The sequence below is a fragment of the Pogona vitticeps genome, chromosome 5 (assembly GCF_051106095.1).
Source record: "Pogona vitticeps strain Pit_001003342236 chromosome 5, PviZW2.1, whole genome shotgun sequence".
NCBI classification, from domain to species: Eukaryota; Metazoa; Chordata; class Lepidosauria; order Squamata; family Agamidae; genus Pogona; species Pogona vitticeps.
The window spans coordinates 132,097,868-132,117,715 of record NC_135787.1 but is presented as its reverse complement, the minus strand read 5'-3'; the positions used below and the strand labels follow the sequence as shown (position 1 = coordinate 132,117,715).

The 19,848-nt window shown below is 39.6% G+C and overlaps 1 protein-coding gene across 1 annotated transcript in view; it reads left to right on the top strand.

Moving 5' to 3' along the window:
• CFTR (CF transmembrane conductance regulator) overlaps positions 1 to 19,848 on the top strand; it is a 105,736-nt gene that overhangs the window by 25,668 nt on the left and 60,220 nt on the right. The window contains exons 4-7 of the mRNA XM_020789713.3: positions 12,402 to 12,617; positions 13,711 to 13,800; positions 14,782 to 14,945; positions 16,375 to 16,500. Of these exons, the coding sequence (XP_020645372.3) occupies positions 12,402 to 12,617; positions 13,711 to 13,800; positions 14,782 to 14,945; positions 16,375 to 16,500 (596 nt within the window). The remainder of the gene's footprint in view (positions 1 to 12,401; positions 12,618 to 13,710; positions 13,801 to 14,781; positions 14,946 to 16,374; positions 16,501 to 19,848) is intronic.

Genomic DNA, 19,848 nt, shown 5'->3' with positions numbered 1-19,848 from the left:
TTGGGTTTCAGAGGCTTCTGGTTAGGTTTCACTGGGGCATCAGATCACAACCTTCAAATGGTATTTTTGCTCCTATTTCTGAGACCACTGAGCCTCCATCTGTGCGGTGAGGAATAATATTGGATAGGGCATCTATACCAAAAACCCAGCCCACAAAGCCAATATAGTACCGTCAGTCCCCTCTCCCAAAACTGGGTATCAAGGGTGCCATTTGAACTTTGGTGTATTTGGTGTGAGATATGTACAAACTATTCAAACCGTATGCAAGTGTGCAAAAGTCTCAGACTATTGTCTCCCACAGGCAGAGAGGCAAGGTATGACCTTGTTTCTCAAGATTAGCAGAAATTAGGGAGAAATTTAATCTGAAGTGGGGCTTTATTTCTGCACTGATGAAGAGCCACAAGTAGATTTCTATGTCTTTATACTAGTGATTCCCAGTTTGTTGTAGTGTACAGTGAACAAGACTCTGGTGAACAAAGTTGGAATCTCTACTTGGCCATGGAAACTTGCTGGGAGAGTGGAGCCACTCCTCTCATTTACCTTGAAAGCCCTATTAGGGTCGCTATAAGTCACTTCCGCTATGGTAGCACAGAATGCACAAACAAACACACACACATTAGGTAAAAACTGTACTAATACAGGCATTGTTGTCTATGGTTTGGAAATGTTAAACGTTAGACATTAAAACTTTATGGCAGAGCTATTAAAAGCGGCGAACATGGAATTCTTTTTTGAAAACAGACGCAACAAAGATCAGCTCAATATAAAATGTCATTTAAAATGGGGAAAGCATCATAATTTGAGGCCATAAAATTGTGATTGCAGTCATTACGTATGTTGTTGCAATGTTCTTATTTGCTTAAGAAATCAGAGAATATCAAACACAACAAGATGTGTCAGACTGTGAGTCAGCTTTCTGCAACATACAGTGTCTATTTTACACTATAGTGTTCATGACCAACCTTAAGGAGAAAACCTCATGCTGGAAACTAGAATTTCATTTCCTGAAGTTTGCTCCAATGAATTTGTCAGAAGTTCTCTCATCCTCTTCAGAAGGCACAGAAGGATTTTTAAAATTTCATTCTTGCTCTCAGCTTCATTTTGTTCTCACTCATTAGAACAGAGTCTTAAAACAATGCTGTCTTTCTAAATTCCTGCTACTAGCTGTGTAGTAGAAGTGCAGGGATCCACAGAGCGGAATAGCTTCAAATTCCCCAGAATAGTCCACCCCTTTTATCATTAAACTGGCATTTGCAGTCTCAATTGCTCACTCTGAGACATTAGTAGGAGAAAGAAAAAATGGTTTCGCTTACTTACAGATCAACAGCAAACTGACAAACATGACTACTTTTTAGAAACAGACTTCAGCAGATTCTAGAGGAGGGACAGAGTCAGGGTCTTTTTGAATTCACAGGCAGGAGGAAACTATTGGTTAGTGTTGGACAGATTGACGGTCACCCTAGCCTAGCCCAGAAAAGTGCCTTGCAGCCACACCCTCTCCAGGTAACATGCAAGGCTGTCAAAACTTCAACAGGCAAAAGCATAATGGGAGCAAAGAATTCAGTGACTCCTGAATGGGGTTGCCATGGATTTTCCAAGGGAAGGAGGCTGGGTTGAGGGCAAAACTTGTAAAATAATGCCTGTCTGTATGAAATCTAGAAACAGACACAGACCAGGAAGCATTTTTTTCACATGAGTTGTTTCAAGCTGAAAGGCACATATAATAATAATAAATAACTATATGCCATCAAGGCAATTCTGAGTTATGGTGACACTTTTCAGGGCTTTCCAGACAGAGAATACTGTAGCTGGAAGTTGTTTACCATTCTCTTCTTCTAGGTCTGCGCAACTTGCCCAAGGCCACATGGTGTAGGCTTTTTTATTTGTATGTTATATTGTTGTATTTTATTACTCATGTAAGCTGCCCCGCATAGACTTTGTCTAGGGGGGCGGGGTAAAAGTCCAATAAAAGTGAAAGTAAAAAGTATGGGCTGGCTCTACCTGCAGGAGACACAATGGGGGAATCAAACTCCCAACCTCTGAGCTAAGTCCCTTGAGGATTTGCTGTTGGGATCTGCTCTGATACAAACCTGTAAAACCAGTGCTGACCGGGATATTTGGCCACTTCCCTGGGTGACCTGTCCTGTGCTTCCCCTGTGCTCCTGGGTCCTCCTGGCATTTTCTGCTGGCAGTCCCACTGTTCAGGGTTCAGTCAGTGTATATGTGACAGTCATTTCATAATATATGGGTACTGCTGGCTGTTGGTTTGCCCTCTTTTTGCTTGGCACAGCCACTGGGATGGTGTCAAAGGACACAGGGAAAGCTTTAAAAATGTTTTGCCTGGTTGTGTGTTTTTAAAGGGGAAAATAATTACTATATAGTATTCATATTGACTGGAATTGAACTCTGGATATCTAGAAATTCTGAATATTTAAAATTCTGAATCCAAAGGTCTGCAAATTTTAAATCCAGATTCTGAATCCAAATTTTGGTGCTAGTGTACAACCCTATTTGTTTTACATTACAATACACTTTTAAAGTACAAACTACAGACATTGCACCTTTACAAAGAAAGCCTAACGATATCTGGCTTCAACCCTCTGTCTGACGATAGCAGCTGCTGTTTTGAACAGGTAGCACAATCGTCTGAAGATTATTTAATCTGCTTTAAGGTCCACTGTCATTAGCCTACTGTTATTCTCACACTATATTAGTCTTGCAATTCTCCTAGTAACATAACAGAGATAAGGAAGTTACGTGTAGATCTGTGTATTTGCACACAGTGTTATTTCAGTATTTTAATTTATTTATTTTACTTTTAGGACAGTAAGTAAAGTAATACATTATCTGTATTTTTATAATCCTGTAAATGCTATAAATCACTTCACTACAATGATCTGACAACATGTTTCTTATCTTTGTATGGTATATACAACAAACATTAGCAAAGTGTAGCATTGCTAGAATTACGCAGATGAGATAATTTGTAAATACCAGAGCACAAGGTGAATATTTTTGGACTTCAGTTTACAACTAGAGGAATATGATTTTCTGCCGCCTGCATTTTGCAGGTTCTCTTCCTTCCAACTAGGCAAAACTACACAATTTGGCTTCAACTGATTTTTTTTTAAAAAAACTTGAGTGTACCACTTAAAATGTATTTTGAGTTTTCTGTTTACATCTCCTCTCTGACTACACAGGAATATGGGTGTTTCAGCTAAAGTGAAGGAATAGTTAGGTTTGAATTATTATTATTTTTTAATGGGGATAGCCATTTATTCTCTGTCCCAAAATCTTATATGTCAGCTAATATCTGCCAAATCTAGCAATCACTAACTTGCTTATTCTGCAGTCTCTCTCTTGAGATGTGTTCTAAAATGTATATCTCTTTACTGGAAAAAAGTTTATATCACCTTGCTGAACTGACCTGTCTAGGTGATCCTGTGAAAGATATTGCCCAACTCTGGATTTTAAGGAAATACCCATATCCTTGGATCTCACATGCACATAAAAACAAATACTGTACAAAACAGCTTTCATTATGATTTTCCTTTGGAGCTTGATCTCAGAAGTGGATGGACTCAACACACCTGCCCAATTTTCCTTTTAATTGTTATTTTATAAATATTACTCCTTGTGTACTAAAAACACTGCTGTGTTGGTCAAACGTAAGTCTGCTGTGTTTGTCTTCTTGTAAAATTATATGTAGTTTTGTAAAGTTATGTGGGTACTTGAAACAGGAGCTATATGATTCAGTGGGTAAGTTTTAGGCCATTTCTGAGAATTCCACATGAATAGCAACTCCACCTATTAGACTATTAGGAAGTGATTACACATAATAAGAAATCAATTCACAATGCTGGCCTCCGGTCATTTAAAGGACAAGAAACCAAGGACACTTATGACCTGAGCTGATAGACGTTAGTTAAGGAAACTTCAAGGCATTTTTTCTTTAAAGATTCCCAAATTGGTAGCAGTTGAATGGATGGCTGGGAGAGACAAACATGCCTTCTTGCTTTCTTTGCCCACGTTTGTCTTTTTTTCCTACAAATTTAGTGCTTCCATGGAATGAATCTTTCATAGTCTTTAAAACATACAGTACTGGGGAGCTACAGGGTTCTTCTCAAACACTTTTTGTTCTGTTACAACAAAAACCCAGTTAGCACCAGTCATTTTGTTCAATGTGTCTAATACCAATACAGTCTGTGTTTTTTCTGGATTCCAACTCCAAGAATTCTCCAAGAATTTTCCAAGAATTCTCCAAGCAGGATTCTGGGTGTTCCAGCACCAGACACTTACAGACACCTACATTTTGCTCTGCTGGAGAAGAGTAATCTTCGAAGGCTGAATATTCTTCTTAGGCTGTGCCTCCTGTTATTAATGTTTAGTAAAGCTGTTTGGCAGGTGAGCAAAATGTAGGTGCCTGTCAATAGGTTAGAATCCCCACAATTATTCTTGGGGAGTTCTTGGAGAATTCTGAGAGTTAGTGTCCAAACTGCTCCTCCAGACCTGGATTAAGAGTACAAGGGAACTAATATGTATCAATAATACTTGGGCATACATATTATCTACCAAACAATACAAATAAAAATATATAATTATTATGTGATAAAAGTATCCAGAATTAAGAAATTTATTTGTACCAAAGGGAAAACTTTTTAACTTAACCAATTCACAATTATAATTTTTTTCAAACAATTAAACTAAATATTTTTCTGGGTTTAGCTGCACCAAAATGATGGATAAAGCGAATTCAAAGAACTTACAAATTCTTCATTTTCAGTGCTCCATAGGAATAGAGCAGTGAGATGCTGTGGGTTTGTGTTGGCTTTGGTTGTTTTTATTTTTTAAAATTTTTTATTATTTCCAAAAGGGAGAAGGAATGTTATTTGTTACAGTTCGTGAAAATTACTGTGTTCAGTGACAATTGTGAGTCCTTTGTCTAGAAGCGTCTTCAGATCCAAGGCGACTTAGCTTATCAGGAAAACCGAAGGCCTTAAAGTTACAAAGGCTGAACGCTATAACTATATGAGCCTAAAGCTCAGTCTGGCCCTTTCTGAGCACCACAGTCCATGAAGTGCCATGTGTTTGATGGTAATAATGCTCCATTCCTTGATTATTTGCATTTTAAAAAAAGCAGCCCCTGTGCAGGAAAGAAAACAGAAATGTCTCCATTGTACTTTTTTGGAGAGGGGCATAGGGATTGGTGGTATTTTCTATACTTTTCGTTAGCACAAAGGCACCTAGTAGAAGCAAGAAAAGCTCCTGAACAAGTATTCTTTTCAGCTATGGTTGGGAACACATTTTGGATTTATAAAATTTCTGTGTTTCCAAGCCAGAAAATGGTGAACTGTTACTTCACATTTACACTGGAAGTAATGTTTTCTTTCAGTTCTAATTTGCTTCAGTCTCTAAAGCGGACGTGTAGAGAGAAGTACAGAATCATATATTCGTATAGGTTTTGTGTTTTTATTTATTTTGTATGTGGCTGACGCAGAAACACAGTACATAGAAGAGTGAAACAGTGGGGAGAGGCAAGAGTGCTACATGAAACACTGCCTAGCACATGCTGTTAAGCAAACTGTTGAGATAATCTGTAGTGTATTTCACAACATCTCAGTATCAGCAGTGACCCTCCCAATGAGCTCCCTTTGCTCCAAAATGTACGAAGGGCAATGAGCACTCCATTTTCAATCTCTGAGTCACAAAGATTAATTATAATAGACAAAGTTTTCTAGAAAGCCATGAACGTAATAAATGTACCGTGAGGTAGTGCAATCTGAACTCAAAGATACACAGGTGTAATGGGTTTGGAATAGGCAGAAGGCTCTTGTTCTGGCACAACTACCCCTGCGCTGGCTGATCACAGATCAGCTGGCAGAACATCTGTGTTGGCAGAGGGGCGAAAAAAAAGGAGTGGAGCTGAATAATGCCAGATTCAAACTCCTCTCTGCCCAGACTCGCAGCCAGATAGTTAGGTCAGGATTAGGACGACCCTAAGTAATTTTCAGCATCTCTAGACTAGAATGGGGTTTGGCTCAGCACATTCTCAGCTGTCCTAGTGTCAGCTCAACCAGCCCTTAGCTGTCCTGACTAGTTAGGATTACACCCTTAAAAGAAAATCAGAAATACTCATTATATCACCAAGTGAGATGCTAGGTTAAAAAAATAAAAGAAAATAGGCAGGTCTATAAAAGGCTGAAGATACTGTGAAACTATCTGTAGTAGATGAGAGTAACTGTTACTCCCATAACAGATTTATGTTTGGTAACCAACCTAAGCTTTAGAGTAGAGGGAAAATCCTTGCCTAGCTAAATGTTAAGAAACCTCTCACTTGACCATAAGCCAGTAATACTCTGGTTTCTCTTTGGCCATAAGCCAGTAGAGGTGTCAGCAACCTCCCATTCCCTATGATTTCAAGGCCAACACCTAAGACCCAAGGGCAGATCCTTGTGATGTCATAGGGATTCTTCTTCATGATATCATAGAAGTGGGGTAAGCAATGTTAAAAAGACTGTAAATACCGACCCTCCAAGGCCAGTTAATTGGGAGAGCATGTACAAGTCTCTGATTCTTACGATTTTGCAGATCTCTGGAGAAACAAGATCATTTATTTCCCCACATTCTGCAGGACACCTTGTCCCATTTATGAGGTCACCAGACATCCATGTGTGGGTGTTAATACTTTCACAGGACCTATTTGCCTAACATTCATTGTACACAAACCCAGGTTTAATAGCTGGGTCCTGAACTCTAGATGGAATGTTAGCTGCACATTTGTTTAGATTGGATTTTGTTTTCTGAGGCCCTATGAAGATAACATGCCCATAAACAGCTCTTAATCAATCCCAGATGAAGGGTGGCATCCTGATACCAGTATGAAGCTAGTCCCAGAGTCAGCAAGCCAGTTTACCATAGTTTAAACTAGCTTCAGGAGATCCAGATCTAGAGTCTCAGTCATGGAAGCCAAGGGACAGTCCAAAGGGTTATATATAGCAATGCATCAGGAGCAGAATCAGGCTGGAAAACAATCCTAAACATGATCTCCACTGAAAACATAGTCCTAAACTGGGATTTATATGATTGAGCTGCCTGAGCTCCTCTCCCCCTGTTGCCAGCTGTAGGAATTTGAGCAGCTGTGTGGAGAGCTCCACTGCAGGTTTTGGTTCATTGGTTTCCCCATGAGGAAACCTTTTCTTCAAGGAGAGACCCTGTGGCGATTTCCTCTGAAGCCCCTATTCCCCCAGGCCTTCACCAGGCTCTCGCTCTTCTTCTTTTTCACTGCCACCAGGTATTACTGCCTTAATACCATTTAATCATGGAGACCTGTGTGCTTTTAAAACTTAAGTCATTTATTAGATTAGGGAAGTTAACATATGATTAAAATTCAATAAGTAAATCACAGGCTGATAATCACTAGTACAGTATCTGAATCTAAACTTCTATAATTTTAAACCTCTTTTAACTCTCTACTCAATTCATCGTTCTTAGACATCTCTAACTCACTCTTAGTTCACTTTTAAGTTTCACACTATCTCTCACTCACAGAATCTCTCTCAGATTCCATACACCAGCCTTTATATCCAGCCCCCTCCCCCCTTGGCTCTGCCTTCCATCCTCTCATTGGCTCCTTCTCCACTGTTCAGCTGTGACAGACAGGTGAGGGCATGGCTGTTTGCTACAGACCCCATACTCCAGAGGTGGGCAAAATGCGGCCCTCCAGATGTTGCTGAACTGCAACTCCCATAATTCCTAGCCCACATAGCCTATCGTGAGGAGACTTGTGCCTAGCCCACACAGCCAATAGTGAGGAGATTTGGGCCTATCCCACACAGTCAATAGTGTGAGGAGAGTTGGGCCTAGCCCACACAGTGAGGAATGTTGGGATTTGCAGTTCAGGAACATCTGGAGGGCCGCACTTTGCCCAGGTCTGCCTTACTCCAAAGGAAGCCCCTTCTCTTCAGGAGACTTTCTCTGCAGCAGAGCACTTCTTGTTGCCTCTCTCTGGAGCTTGTGTTTTCAGTTTCTGGGCTGCAAGGGGGTGCAGCTCCCTCCAGCTCAGAGCCACCTTCATTTAGGGTTTCAAACTCCTGGCTTCCCAAATATTCCCCATGAGTGAGAAGTTGGCCTCTTGGATCTTGAATGGTCTGGCACAGCATTCCATCTGATCCTTAGAAGAACTTTACAAGGTGTCTGAGTTTGCTTTTTCAGTCCAGCGTCTCAATCCCTTCCCTGTTTGTTTCATTACTTTGGATCTGAACCAAAAGGCAAATGCTGTCTTATCATCTAGGTCTCTTCAAAGCTCTTTTCAGCTGAAGAACAAAATCAAATGCTCTAAAATATTCCCCTTTTAAATATGTTTTAAAACAAAATTGTATATTTATTGGGCACTGATTTATACTTAAATTAGTACTCAACTAATTGAGGTTCAACTATCCTAAATCATTTGACTAACTTTTAGAACATGATAGGGTTTAGACATTGTAAGTTACTAATCTACTAGGTTTATAGCCATGTGAATGTTATCACATCTGAAGTGACCTGCAGAATTGGCTTTAAAAAAAGGCAAAAGGTATAAGGACATCTTAAGTGCCTTGTACTTTTGCACACAGGAAATCCAGGTGAGGCCACAGGATAGTATGCTTATCCTTTGCCTTTTGAGAGATAGAAATTCACCTCTGCAGTGAAAAAAGAAGCATCTGAGAAACTAATTGGAATTTTACGACTGAGCATATCAGTTCTTTTCATCATCATTGTTATCATTGTTCTTGTTAAAGGAAAATGACAGATCACTTTCATTACTGAATTTGTCTAGTAAAGTAGAATGACTTAATACTTATTCCATAGAAAATGCTCCAGATTTCCCTAGGATAAAATCAAAATGAGGATTAAATCTTCATTACTCTGTTGTATATTGCAGTAGTGATTAAAGAATGGTTAAAGAGTTTAAATGCCCCATCCTTTTCATATACATTTATGGATGGAGTAGAAATTAAATCAAAGATGCATAAGGAGTCCAGGGTGATGATTATTAAAGACTTAATAGTGTAGGGTAAAAGTATTCCAAGAAATGTATTTGTTACAAAAATGGAAAACCACAATCCCACTTGAAATCCATGTTTGTTTACATCAGCCCCTCGGAGGGGGGATTTGACCTTCAAAGATTGCCAAGGTTCTTATTACAATGAGACTTAAATTGCCTAACTATTCAAGATTACTATAATTCTGAGGATTATAGTTTTAGTTTCTGGTAACCCAGAGTTCCAAAAGTTCAGGTTTCTTTTCAGAAAAAGAATCTCTCAATCTAAAAGTAGACAGCCTGCAACTGCAGCCTGCTTATGGCCAATTCATTTTTGTAGTCCTTGAACTTCCTCTTTCCACCTCAGAAAAAACAAGGGCAGCAACACTTTCAAAAGCCTCCAGGAAGAACGATTATCATTTAAAGAAGGATTCCCCCCCCCAAAAAAAGCTGCAGCATTTAGTTTCAGCAGGAAAGGTACAACCTGTGATACGTTTCTTGGTACTGGGGTAGCCTGGCCTCCAGAACTGTCAATGTTGTTCACCTTGCTCTCATCCATATCAATATTTGTTTTTAAATGTAATTTCAGTTACAAGAGGCCTGAGTAATTGTCTGGGGGTAATCTAGGCCCAATTCACTGGGGGGGGGGGGAAGAGAGATTAGAAATACAATGCATGTGACGGTTGTTTTCATATGTGGCAGCCACATCTGTTTAGAAAGCCTGTTTATTCCTATTCAGGAATTCAAAGGGTTAGTTTGAGACCATGAGCAGGAAGGGTTCTAACCCCAGCCTTGCTACCAGAAGAGTGCGTCTGCTACCTGTGAAGTTTTCCCACTTGAACTGGAACCCTGATTTTTCAGGATGCCCATTGCCTGGAAATACTTGACATGCAGCAAAAACTTTGCATTTTAGAAAATAAATCAGAGAAAGTGACAGGCAGAGGATTGGGCCTGAGCTGTCCTCCTATTCACATTTTTCTGATTAACTGTTGACTGACTGAGTAGGGCTTTTGTTATACAGTGGGGTCTCTACTTAAGAATGTCCCTACTTAAGAACAATCCAACTTAAGAACAGCTCCATTTGCTAAATTTTGCTTCTACTTGAGAACAGAAATCCAAGATAAGAACAGGAAAAAAAACCTTTCCTGCACTTTTTTAAACTTTAGGTCATCTTAGGTTAAAAAAAATTCTCCCCCTAGTGGTAGAGTACGTAGTAACCAGCTTTGCATTAGTTCCTATGGGAACTAATGCTTCAATGTACGAACGCACCTCTACATAACAAAAAACAAAACAAAACAGCCAGAACGGATTAATTGGTTTTCAGTCCATTCCTATGGGAAATTTTGCTTCAACTTAAGAACATTTCAACTTAAGAACGCCATTCCAAAACGGATTAAGTTCTTAAGTAGAGGTTCCACTGTAGTTTCTATGGATGGAAAAGAGCAGATACGGATTAAATGGTTTTCAATGCATTCCTATGGGAAATGCAGATTCAACATAAGAACTTTTCAACTTGAGAACCACCTTCCAATATGGATTAAGTTCTTAAGTAGAGACCCCACTGTATAATTCAGGAGCTGGTAAATGCATGTAGCAGACTAGGAAGATGGTCACTATTTTTTGATAAGAAATTGATCATACACAACCCTACTAAAAACAATTATAGTACAGCCTTTTCCAGGCATTATAGCATGAAAGTATGGAGGGCTGTAGTCAAGGTTGAGGTGTGGGAATGCAAGGCCTGCCTTCCACCTGGAAGTCATTCAAACTAAAGAAAAGCTCCTTTTCAGGCCCAATCATGTCTCACTGACTTTGAATGTGTACCCTTCCATCTCTGCCACTAGATCCAGCCACACTTCCACACTTTTAATAATAGGACTTATTATGTGTTATGAACTGACCAGATAGCTTGGTAAGTTGAGAACCTGCCTATAGAGCCAGAGGTCAAGAGTTCAATTCCCAAGTTTGTCTCTCAAGGGAAGACCCAGCCTGTACAGCTGTGGGTAAGCAACACACTGCCAGAGCAACACTAGAAGTGGAAGGTAAATCACTTCTGAACACTCTATACGTAGATAGTCTGGGCAAGAATCACAGTGAATTGGAATCAACTTGATGACATGTGATAACCACGACAGTGCTGATGATTTATCTTCATATTTCTCAACACTGATGGTGCAAGGGGGCAGACCAAAAGGTCAAGCCCAAAAATAGGAGCAAAATCCTAAAAATTTGGGATGAGAGCACTTGTTTGCAAAATCACTGATTTTTGAATTTCAGGAAGCAAATCAGCAGCTGTTGGCTATTGTTTAAAACTGGCAACTAAAGATTTTTAACAATTCTGAATGCTTAAATTAATATGGGGAGAAGGAGAACTTTATATTGCTCCTATATTCTTTTATATTCTTTTATTTTCTTGCGTTAATGTTTGGTACTTTGCAAATTTTGTACTTTCTGTGCTTTTGAACTTGCTTCTTGACAGAACTCTTTAAGATACATTTTTCGCAGTTGGTTATCCAGAAGTATAATATCTGGCTTATTATATTGTTATTTTTATTTATATAATTCTAGAAAGCATTCAAGCCCCTGCAAACTTTACATAGTTTCCATTAGATGTGAGATAGAAGAACCATGGACAGCCCCCCCCCCCCCCCATTACATTTTGCTGGCTGGGAAAAGATCAAAATGGTGGTCTTCCTCTCTCTAAATCATTGTAGAGAAGCTAGCTGCTGAATATTATTTCCATATTAGTTGTCTTTCTGTTGCACTCGAGGAACAGTTTGAAGGGCCTGGCAAAGTTATTTTTTTCTATTACTAGTGGCCGTGTTGATTGGGGAATTCTGGGAGTTGTAGTTTAAAAAGTAACTCTGTTGTAACAAACATAGCTCTGGCCTTTAGTATCGTGCCAATGCCCTGTATCCTCTAGCATCTGCCAGCTCAGACAGCAGTCTCGCTGAATCTAATGGCAAAACCAGGATTGGTGGATGGGAGTGATTCTGTAGTCCAGAAAGTAAAGGGTCTATAAAGGACTTGCAACATTTGAAATATATATGTATGGATTCAAATAATTCATCTACATCTATACTAGGATGCGAGTCAATAAAGAAAGCAGAATAGCAAAGAAACATAAACAACAAGAAGCTTATAAACAACAATAGTAGAACAGTTGCAGTTTGTTGTAACTATTTTTTTAAATTCAGAAGGAGAAGGATGCTAGAGCATTGCTTAAAAGTATTGTAAACAATATGTTACCTCCATGCACTAAGTGCAATTTTCAATACCGGTAATTTTTTTAAAAAATGTTACTATAACATTGGCAGTAGATATAAAACCTGTTATTGGCAGAGATTGACAGAAATATTTTGTTTATTTTGTCTTTTCACAGGAAGTTACCAAATCTGTGCAGCCCCTTTTATTGGGAAGAATAATAGCTTCTTACGATCCTTCCAATTCAGCTGAACGGTCAATAGCTTACTATGTAGGCATAGGACTCTGCCTTCTCTTCATTGTACGAATGTTGCTTCTCCATCCAGCTATATTTGGCCTTCATCACATTGGAATGCAAATAAGGATAGCTTTGTTTAGCTTAATTTATAAAAAAGTAAGCATTCCCTGTTTGTTTAAGTGATCTTTAAGTGCAATTAAGCCCTATGGGACACTTTGATTATAACAGCAACCCACTATTGAGACAACAAATTAGTCTATGAAATGATATGTTTATGAGATGTTTAATTATGATTTTTATTACTTGGGTGATGATTACTGGTATTTGTTCATTTTATTTTATTCTTTTGTTTTGCTGCTTTTATTAAAGTTATCATATATCCATTTGTTGATATATAGCCACAATGTTATGTTCTTTTTCTTTGCCTATGCCAATTATCTGTGGGCTTATTTATTTAATCCCTGATAAGCCTGCTTTATTCCATTCCTAGTTACAACAGAAACTTTAGGTTTTCATTACCTAGGACAGTAAACTGGTTTATACTTGCCTACTCCAGCAAAATCAGAAACCAAGCCTTGACAGGGATTTTAAATCTTGGCTTGAAAGGCAAGAGCAAACCAGATTTTTCTGTTTCACATAGAATGTCAAACTATAATTTACTTGGAATTGGAGGTTAGGGACGGAATCAGAGGGTGCAAGGAGAAAAGGCTCCTTGTGAGCCCAAGGCTCAGGTGAAATGATTTGGCTGGCACATCTGAATCAGATTAGTAGTGTGAATAATGCAACACCATGCAGTATATATCAACATATGCATCAAAATTAACAGCAGGTGCATTGAAGAAGTCAGTATTTGCAAGGTGATGATATGGATATGTCAAAGTAAAGTAACATAGGCTTAGATTGAAGTTCTACAACATTGTCTAGACTGAGCATTAACCACTAAATACTATGAAGCATATTTATGAGCAAATAGGCAGGGGATTACACTTTAATAGCAGTATTCTATGAAGTTCTAGTCAGTAGTGAGCCCTACTGATTTCATTGGGATTCCTGTCAGGTAAGTACATAAGACTGCAGTCTGAAACAATGCTTTCCTGTGTATGTGGTACTGTAGAAGGCTAGAACAATGGCTGTTATTCCATTGGCAAATACCAGGATCTAGCTGATAGTAACTAATTTTAAATATTTAGCCTTCAGTTGTTATTTTGTCTGATTGGTGTTTGTAATTCTTTCCCTTTTTGTTTTACAGACCTTAAAATTGTCAAGCAGAGTCCTAGATAAAATAAGTACTGGACAACTTGTTAGCCTTCTTTCAAACAATCTGAACAAATTTGATGAAGTACGTTGCTGTTGACAATCATATATTTATTACATTTCTTTTAAACACACTACTTGGTTTCCAATCCATCTAAAAGAGTTTAGCATCACCAGAACCAAAATTAACTGGTAGAAATGTGTAGCTCTCCTGAATTGTGCGGCTTAAGCTCATTATAAAAAACAAGTAAAAGCAACATGAAACAACTGTACAGTATGAGAAGATTGAAGAGTATTTATATTCCACCACCCTTGCTGTTTGAAGTGGCTTATAAAATGATTAAGAAATGTTAAAATAGTGTAGGTACCAGCTTGTTCCCAACATTTATCTCCTTTGATGCACTTTGTTCTGAACATTCCATACCTCTCCAGCTTAACTAAGGGTGTGTCTGCTAGCCTGCCGCTGATTTACTGCTAGAACAACTGCCATACTGGCTTCTATTGCTGCAAGTTGTGTGCTCAATGAGCAGTGACTAAATCATTGCTGAAAGACACAGCCATCTGTTTCTCGGGGTGCATGAAAGTGGCAATATGAACAATTAATGGTCCTGTCTGCATTGGCAGCAGGCTCTTTCAGGCCTGGTACACTATCTCTGTTCAGCTTACATTCACAAGTGCATTCATGGCTATTCAGAAGAGTCTTTGGACACTTCTTCAAGAATCGCTCATGAGGTTTGCTATGAATATCAACATGATTCTTTGCCTGCTGTGAGGATAAATCTGCCCATCATCATTGGGCACCCAATTTCTCAAAGACCATTCATTGTTCCATTCAGGCAAACAGAGCATGATGTAGTCTTCAAAAAGTCAGCCTGGCTCAATCCCTTCTTTCTGAGACAATTGCCCCAAAGATGGATAGGAGGGTGGCTACTGGGCATACAATTTTTAAAAGAATGGAGGCCCTTAAGGAGGAGTCGGAAAGTCTAAAAAGATCTCTTCTTGTCTTCCCGCTGTCACGTTGCTTTCTGAGGATAGCTTGATGTGTTGTTGTTTTTCTCCTCACCAGGGTCTAGCCTTGGCTCATTTTGTATGGATTGCACCTTTACAAGTAGTCCTGTTGATGGGGCTGATCTGTGAGACGTTGGACGCCTCAGCATTTGGTGGACTTGGCTTCCTAATTCTCGTTGTCCTTTTCCAATCCTGCCTAGGACGAATGATGATGAAATACAGGTGACAGAGCAAACTACAGGCGTTTCTTTTAAATATTATGGTTTTAAAAATCTTGTTAATTAAAGGTTCTGAACAGCTACTGTCAAGAGCCTGCTATTAACAGGAAGGTCATGTTATGTAAACATTATTTATTATCTAGATTGTAGGCACTCATGGTACAAATATTTAGCAGAATGGTTTTGAAAATCCAAGCTGAATGTACATGTTAATGCACATTTCCTTTCCTTCCTGCTGGAGAGAACAATACTGTACTTGGGTTTTGTTATAATTTTTTTTACAACTTACCACATTGATTTTTTTTTTCATTGAACATGTACATTTTGGTGCCTCTCTTTGTTCTTCTCTGTGGGTTTTAGTGCCACACTGTAGTTTGGGATTTTCAAAAACCAAAAGTATGTTCAGCATGAACATGCTTCTTTTTTTTTGAAAATACACACAGAAACAAATCATATTAACCTTTGTTAACTTACCACTCTATTTATTTACACATTAATATACCTCCTGTCCATGCATTTGTTTTATAACAGAAAATGCCAGGTTCCAATAATAATATAGAGGAAGGAATAGGGAATGAAGAGGTAAAAAAAATGAAAATTAAACATGATGAACTTACACAATGGAATGCCATTACAAATGGCAGTTGTCTAGAAAGAGGCAAAGCAGATGGTAGTTTATCTCAGATAGGCCTGTTTTACTCCAGTTCCCCTGGTGCAGCTAGGCAGAGTAGCAGCTGATGAATTAGAATCACAACTTAGTGTTTCCACTAATACATGAACATTTAATTCTTTAAAAATTTTAGTTTGTTAATGTTCAGTCTTCTTTTTTTCTGAAAAACCTATGGGAGAGTCACATTGTCCCAAAACATATGAAAAGAATAAAGTTGTTCCAAAACCATGTAAAGCTGCCTACTGGAGGTTTAAAGTGCACATTGATAGTAGTGAAACTAAGTTTCCATGCAATTGTAATAATGCATAAGTGAAGGTAATTTCTGATGTAGTATAGTAGGGCTGCAGTCCCTGCATGCACTTCCATTGGATTAAGCCTTGTTGACAGAATTGGACATTTTGAGTCACCATCCATAGCTTCACAGTGTACCTCTTCTATTGAAATCTAAGTGAACGGAAAGTACGTACTTCATGGCTGGATGATACCTTATGAGTTTTACCCAAAGGCACTTCTATATCAATGCAACTCTATAAATTCTGGATTTTGGAGCCTAAAGTTTATCTGAACAGTGTCACAGATTAAACAAGTGTAAGTGTTCTTGGATGAGGATATCAACAATTTGAAATGAATGGTTTAATTTAATATTAATTAATGGTTTAATTTTTGGTTTGAATAGATTATTCTCATTAATGCTATATCATATATACCTTCCAAGGAGATTGGTAATGAGCATGAAACACATATGAGATTACCTGTTTTACAGAGATCAGAGAGGAGGAAAGATCAATGAAAGACTTGTAATTACGTCAGAAATTATTGAAAATATACAGTCAGTCAAGGCATACTGTTGGGAAAATGCAATGGAAAATATGATTGAAAGTCTGCGAAAGTAAGTATGTCTATGTGGACATTGGAACTTCTGTGGGCACTCCTTATGCCTGTGGATTTATGAGATCATTACTTATTCTATATGAGCAGGATTAAAAATTGAGGTTGAATGAAACAAATAAATGACTGCAGACCTATATTTTCTATAATGAAGAAGAGCACTTCAAAAGTGCCAGCTAGACTATGATGTTGCAAAAACATCCTGTCTCAGTATGAACCTACATACACAGCTCTCAAATTGTGCTTTTATCTGGGATCAACCGTGAGATTCAAACCTAGGTCTTTGGGGTATTTGACTGGACCATTTACAGACAGACTACAAAGGTAAATTGGATTTCCACTTTAACAAATACTATGTTGATTTAATAGAAGAAATATCGTGTTTTTGGAGATCTGTGTAGTAAAAGCAGTAAACGTTATATGCTGTCAAGTTGCTTCTGACCTGTGACGATCCTTGAATGAGTGCTTTCCAAAATGTCCTGTCCTCAACAGCCCTGTTCAGCTACTGCAGAGTCAGTCCTGTGATTTTCTTTAGGGTGTCAGTCCATCACATACATTTAGTCTTTCTCTTTTCCTGCTGCCTTCTACCTTTTCCAGTAGTATGTATTTCCAGGGAATCCTGCTTTCTCATGATATCAATGTGACAAACCCAGACCTACTGGGATCTGCCACACTTTTACTAAGCTGCCACCAACCATTCCCTATAAGAAGTCACACAGACCAGGGATGGATTTTTAACAAATAAAAGAATAAGGTTTATTTAAAACAACACAGAGGGAAAATAAAAGGATCAAGTGAATAAGATATAGTAACGTGGCTTAGTCTCATTCATACATGCACACAGTTTGGTTCACACAGAACACTTAACTTGAAGCACAGACCCTGAACCTATCAGTTCTGGCTAACCATACAGACACCTGAACCTATCAGGTTGGTACTGACTGACACGCAGTAGTACCCTGTCTGACACACAGACTCCCACACCAGCTTCTTCTTCCCAGCTGCTGCTTCGTCTTCCCAGCTTCTCTCACAGCTCTCCTCATATATATACAGTACAGCCCCTCCTCCTGATGTCCCGCCTTCCACTCCCCATAGGATGGAACTTTCCCTCCAAACCCATGACAGACAGGTAACATCAGTGCTGTATGTAACACCTCCCCTCTTTATAAGTTGTTTTGTAGGGGGAAAGCTAAGGTGCTTTTCACCAAAAAACAACCTGGATAAAACACACAAAAACAGTTATACATACAATATCATACTTACTTATACTTACATTCTAAGTTAACCATATCAATTAGGCATTTAAACATTTACCATATACATTACATCAAGTTACCTTTATTCATACAAACCAAGTTCAAAAAAAAACAGGTACATTTAACCTTTGGTCACCAAAATATATACATAGTCCATGTTTCTTTCGCCGTCTTCATTCTTCGGGTCTTCTTGACAAGGCGTCAGCAACACAGTTCACTGACCCTCTGACCACCTTCACTTCAAAGTCATAGTCTTGTAGGTTTAAAGCCCACCTCATAAGTTTACTATTGTGGGTCTTCATTGTCTTTAACCATTGCAGTGGTGAATGGTCAGTGCACAGAATAAAATGTCTTCCCCAGATGTAAGGCTTGGCCTTCTGGATCGCGTAGACTATGGCCAGACACTCCTTCTCCACGGTTGCCAAATGTCTCTCACCTTTCTGGAGTTTCCTACTCAGGTAGGACACTGGATGCTAGGTCACCATTCTCATCCTCCTGGCAAAGAACTGCTCCTACCCCGCTGTTAGACGCATCGGTGTAGATGATGAACTCCCGGTCGAAGTCTGGAGCACGCAGCACTGGATAGTTGATGAGCGCCTGCTTCAACCCCTGGAACGCCGCCTCACAGTCGCTGGTCCACGGGATGCGGTCATCAGTCTTCTTCCTCGTCAGATCGGTCAGCGGAGCCGCAATCTCGCTAAACCTCGGGATGAACTTTCTGTAGTAGCCCACCAACCCAAGAAATGATTTGACTTTTCTCTTGGTGTTGGGTCTGGGCCAATCACGAACTGCTTCTATTTTGGCCTCTAGGGGTTTTATCACTCCTCCCCCTACCATGTGACCCAAGTATTTTATTTCTGGGCTACCCAGCTGCAGTTTGTTCTCTTTGCAGAGCCTAAGCCAAAGCACTTCCTCCCCTGGGTCAAAGTGCCTCTCTCTAGCTTTGTGGTCATACCATGTTTTCTGTCTGACCTTCTGAGCTTGCAGGTTTTCTGCTGCCAGTTCTAGGTTTCTCTTTAGGTCATTCATCAAGGTGTCTATGTATGTCACAACGTCTTGTGGGTCATCCTGGGTGATCTGCTCCCAATTTTGTTTGATCAAATCAAGGGGCCCTTTCACCCTTCTCCCAAATAAAAGTTCAAATGGACTGAACCCGGTACTGGCTTGTGGCACTGATCGATAAGCAAACAAAAGGGATTGCAGCTTCTGGTCCCAATTGTTTGGATTCTCTGCCAAGTAAGCCCGAATCATGCGCATTAGAGTCCCATTGAACTTCTCAGTTAACCCATTACTTTCAGGGTGATAGGCAGTGGTTTCCTTGTGCTTAATTCCACAGATTTGCCATAAGCGTTTCATGAGCTTCGATGTGAACGATGCTCCCAAATCTGTGATTATTTCTGAGGCAAATCCCATCCTGGACATATACCCCACCAAGGCATCTGCCACTGTGTTAGTTTCAATGTTAGTCAAGGGTATGGCTTCAGGGTACCTCGTGGCATGGTCCACAATGGTGAGAATGAACCTGTTCCCCCTCTTTGTGGCCTTGGGCAAAGGTCCCACAATATCCACCCCTATGCATTTGAATGGAGTGTCAATCACAGGCAAAGGGCACAACTTTGCTTTGGTCCTGTCGCGGCTATTCCCCTGCCTTTGACACACATCACATTGTTTACAGAACTCCCTGATCTGCTTCCCTATGTCAGGCCAGTAAAAATTCTGTGTGATTCTCTGCTGTGTTTTGTTCACCCCTAAGTGTGCAGCAAACATGTCAGAGTGCCCCCTTTGTAAGATCATGGGGCGATACTTTTCAGGTACCACTAGCTGACTTCGGATCCCATCTCCCCCTTTTGAGATATTCCTCAGGGTCTCTCTATACAAAATCCCCTTTTTCTCTAGAAATCTCACTGGGGTTTCAGGTGTTAGCTGGGCGTCAGTCACCTGTTCAAAACACTTTTGGAGAGTGGCGTCTGCCTTTTGCTCTTGTCCAAATCTGCTGTCTGTGGTTAAGGTTTCCACCACAGCTTCGGAACTCCCCTCTGCTTCTGTCTCTGGCTCATCAGTACCCCCCTGAACTGTCCCCGTGGTGGCTTGTG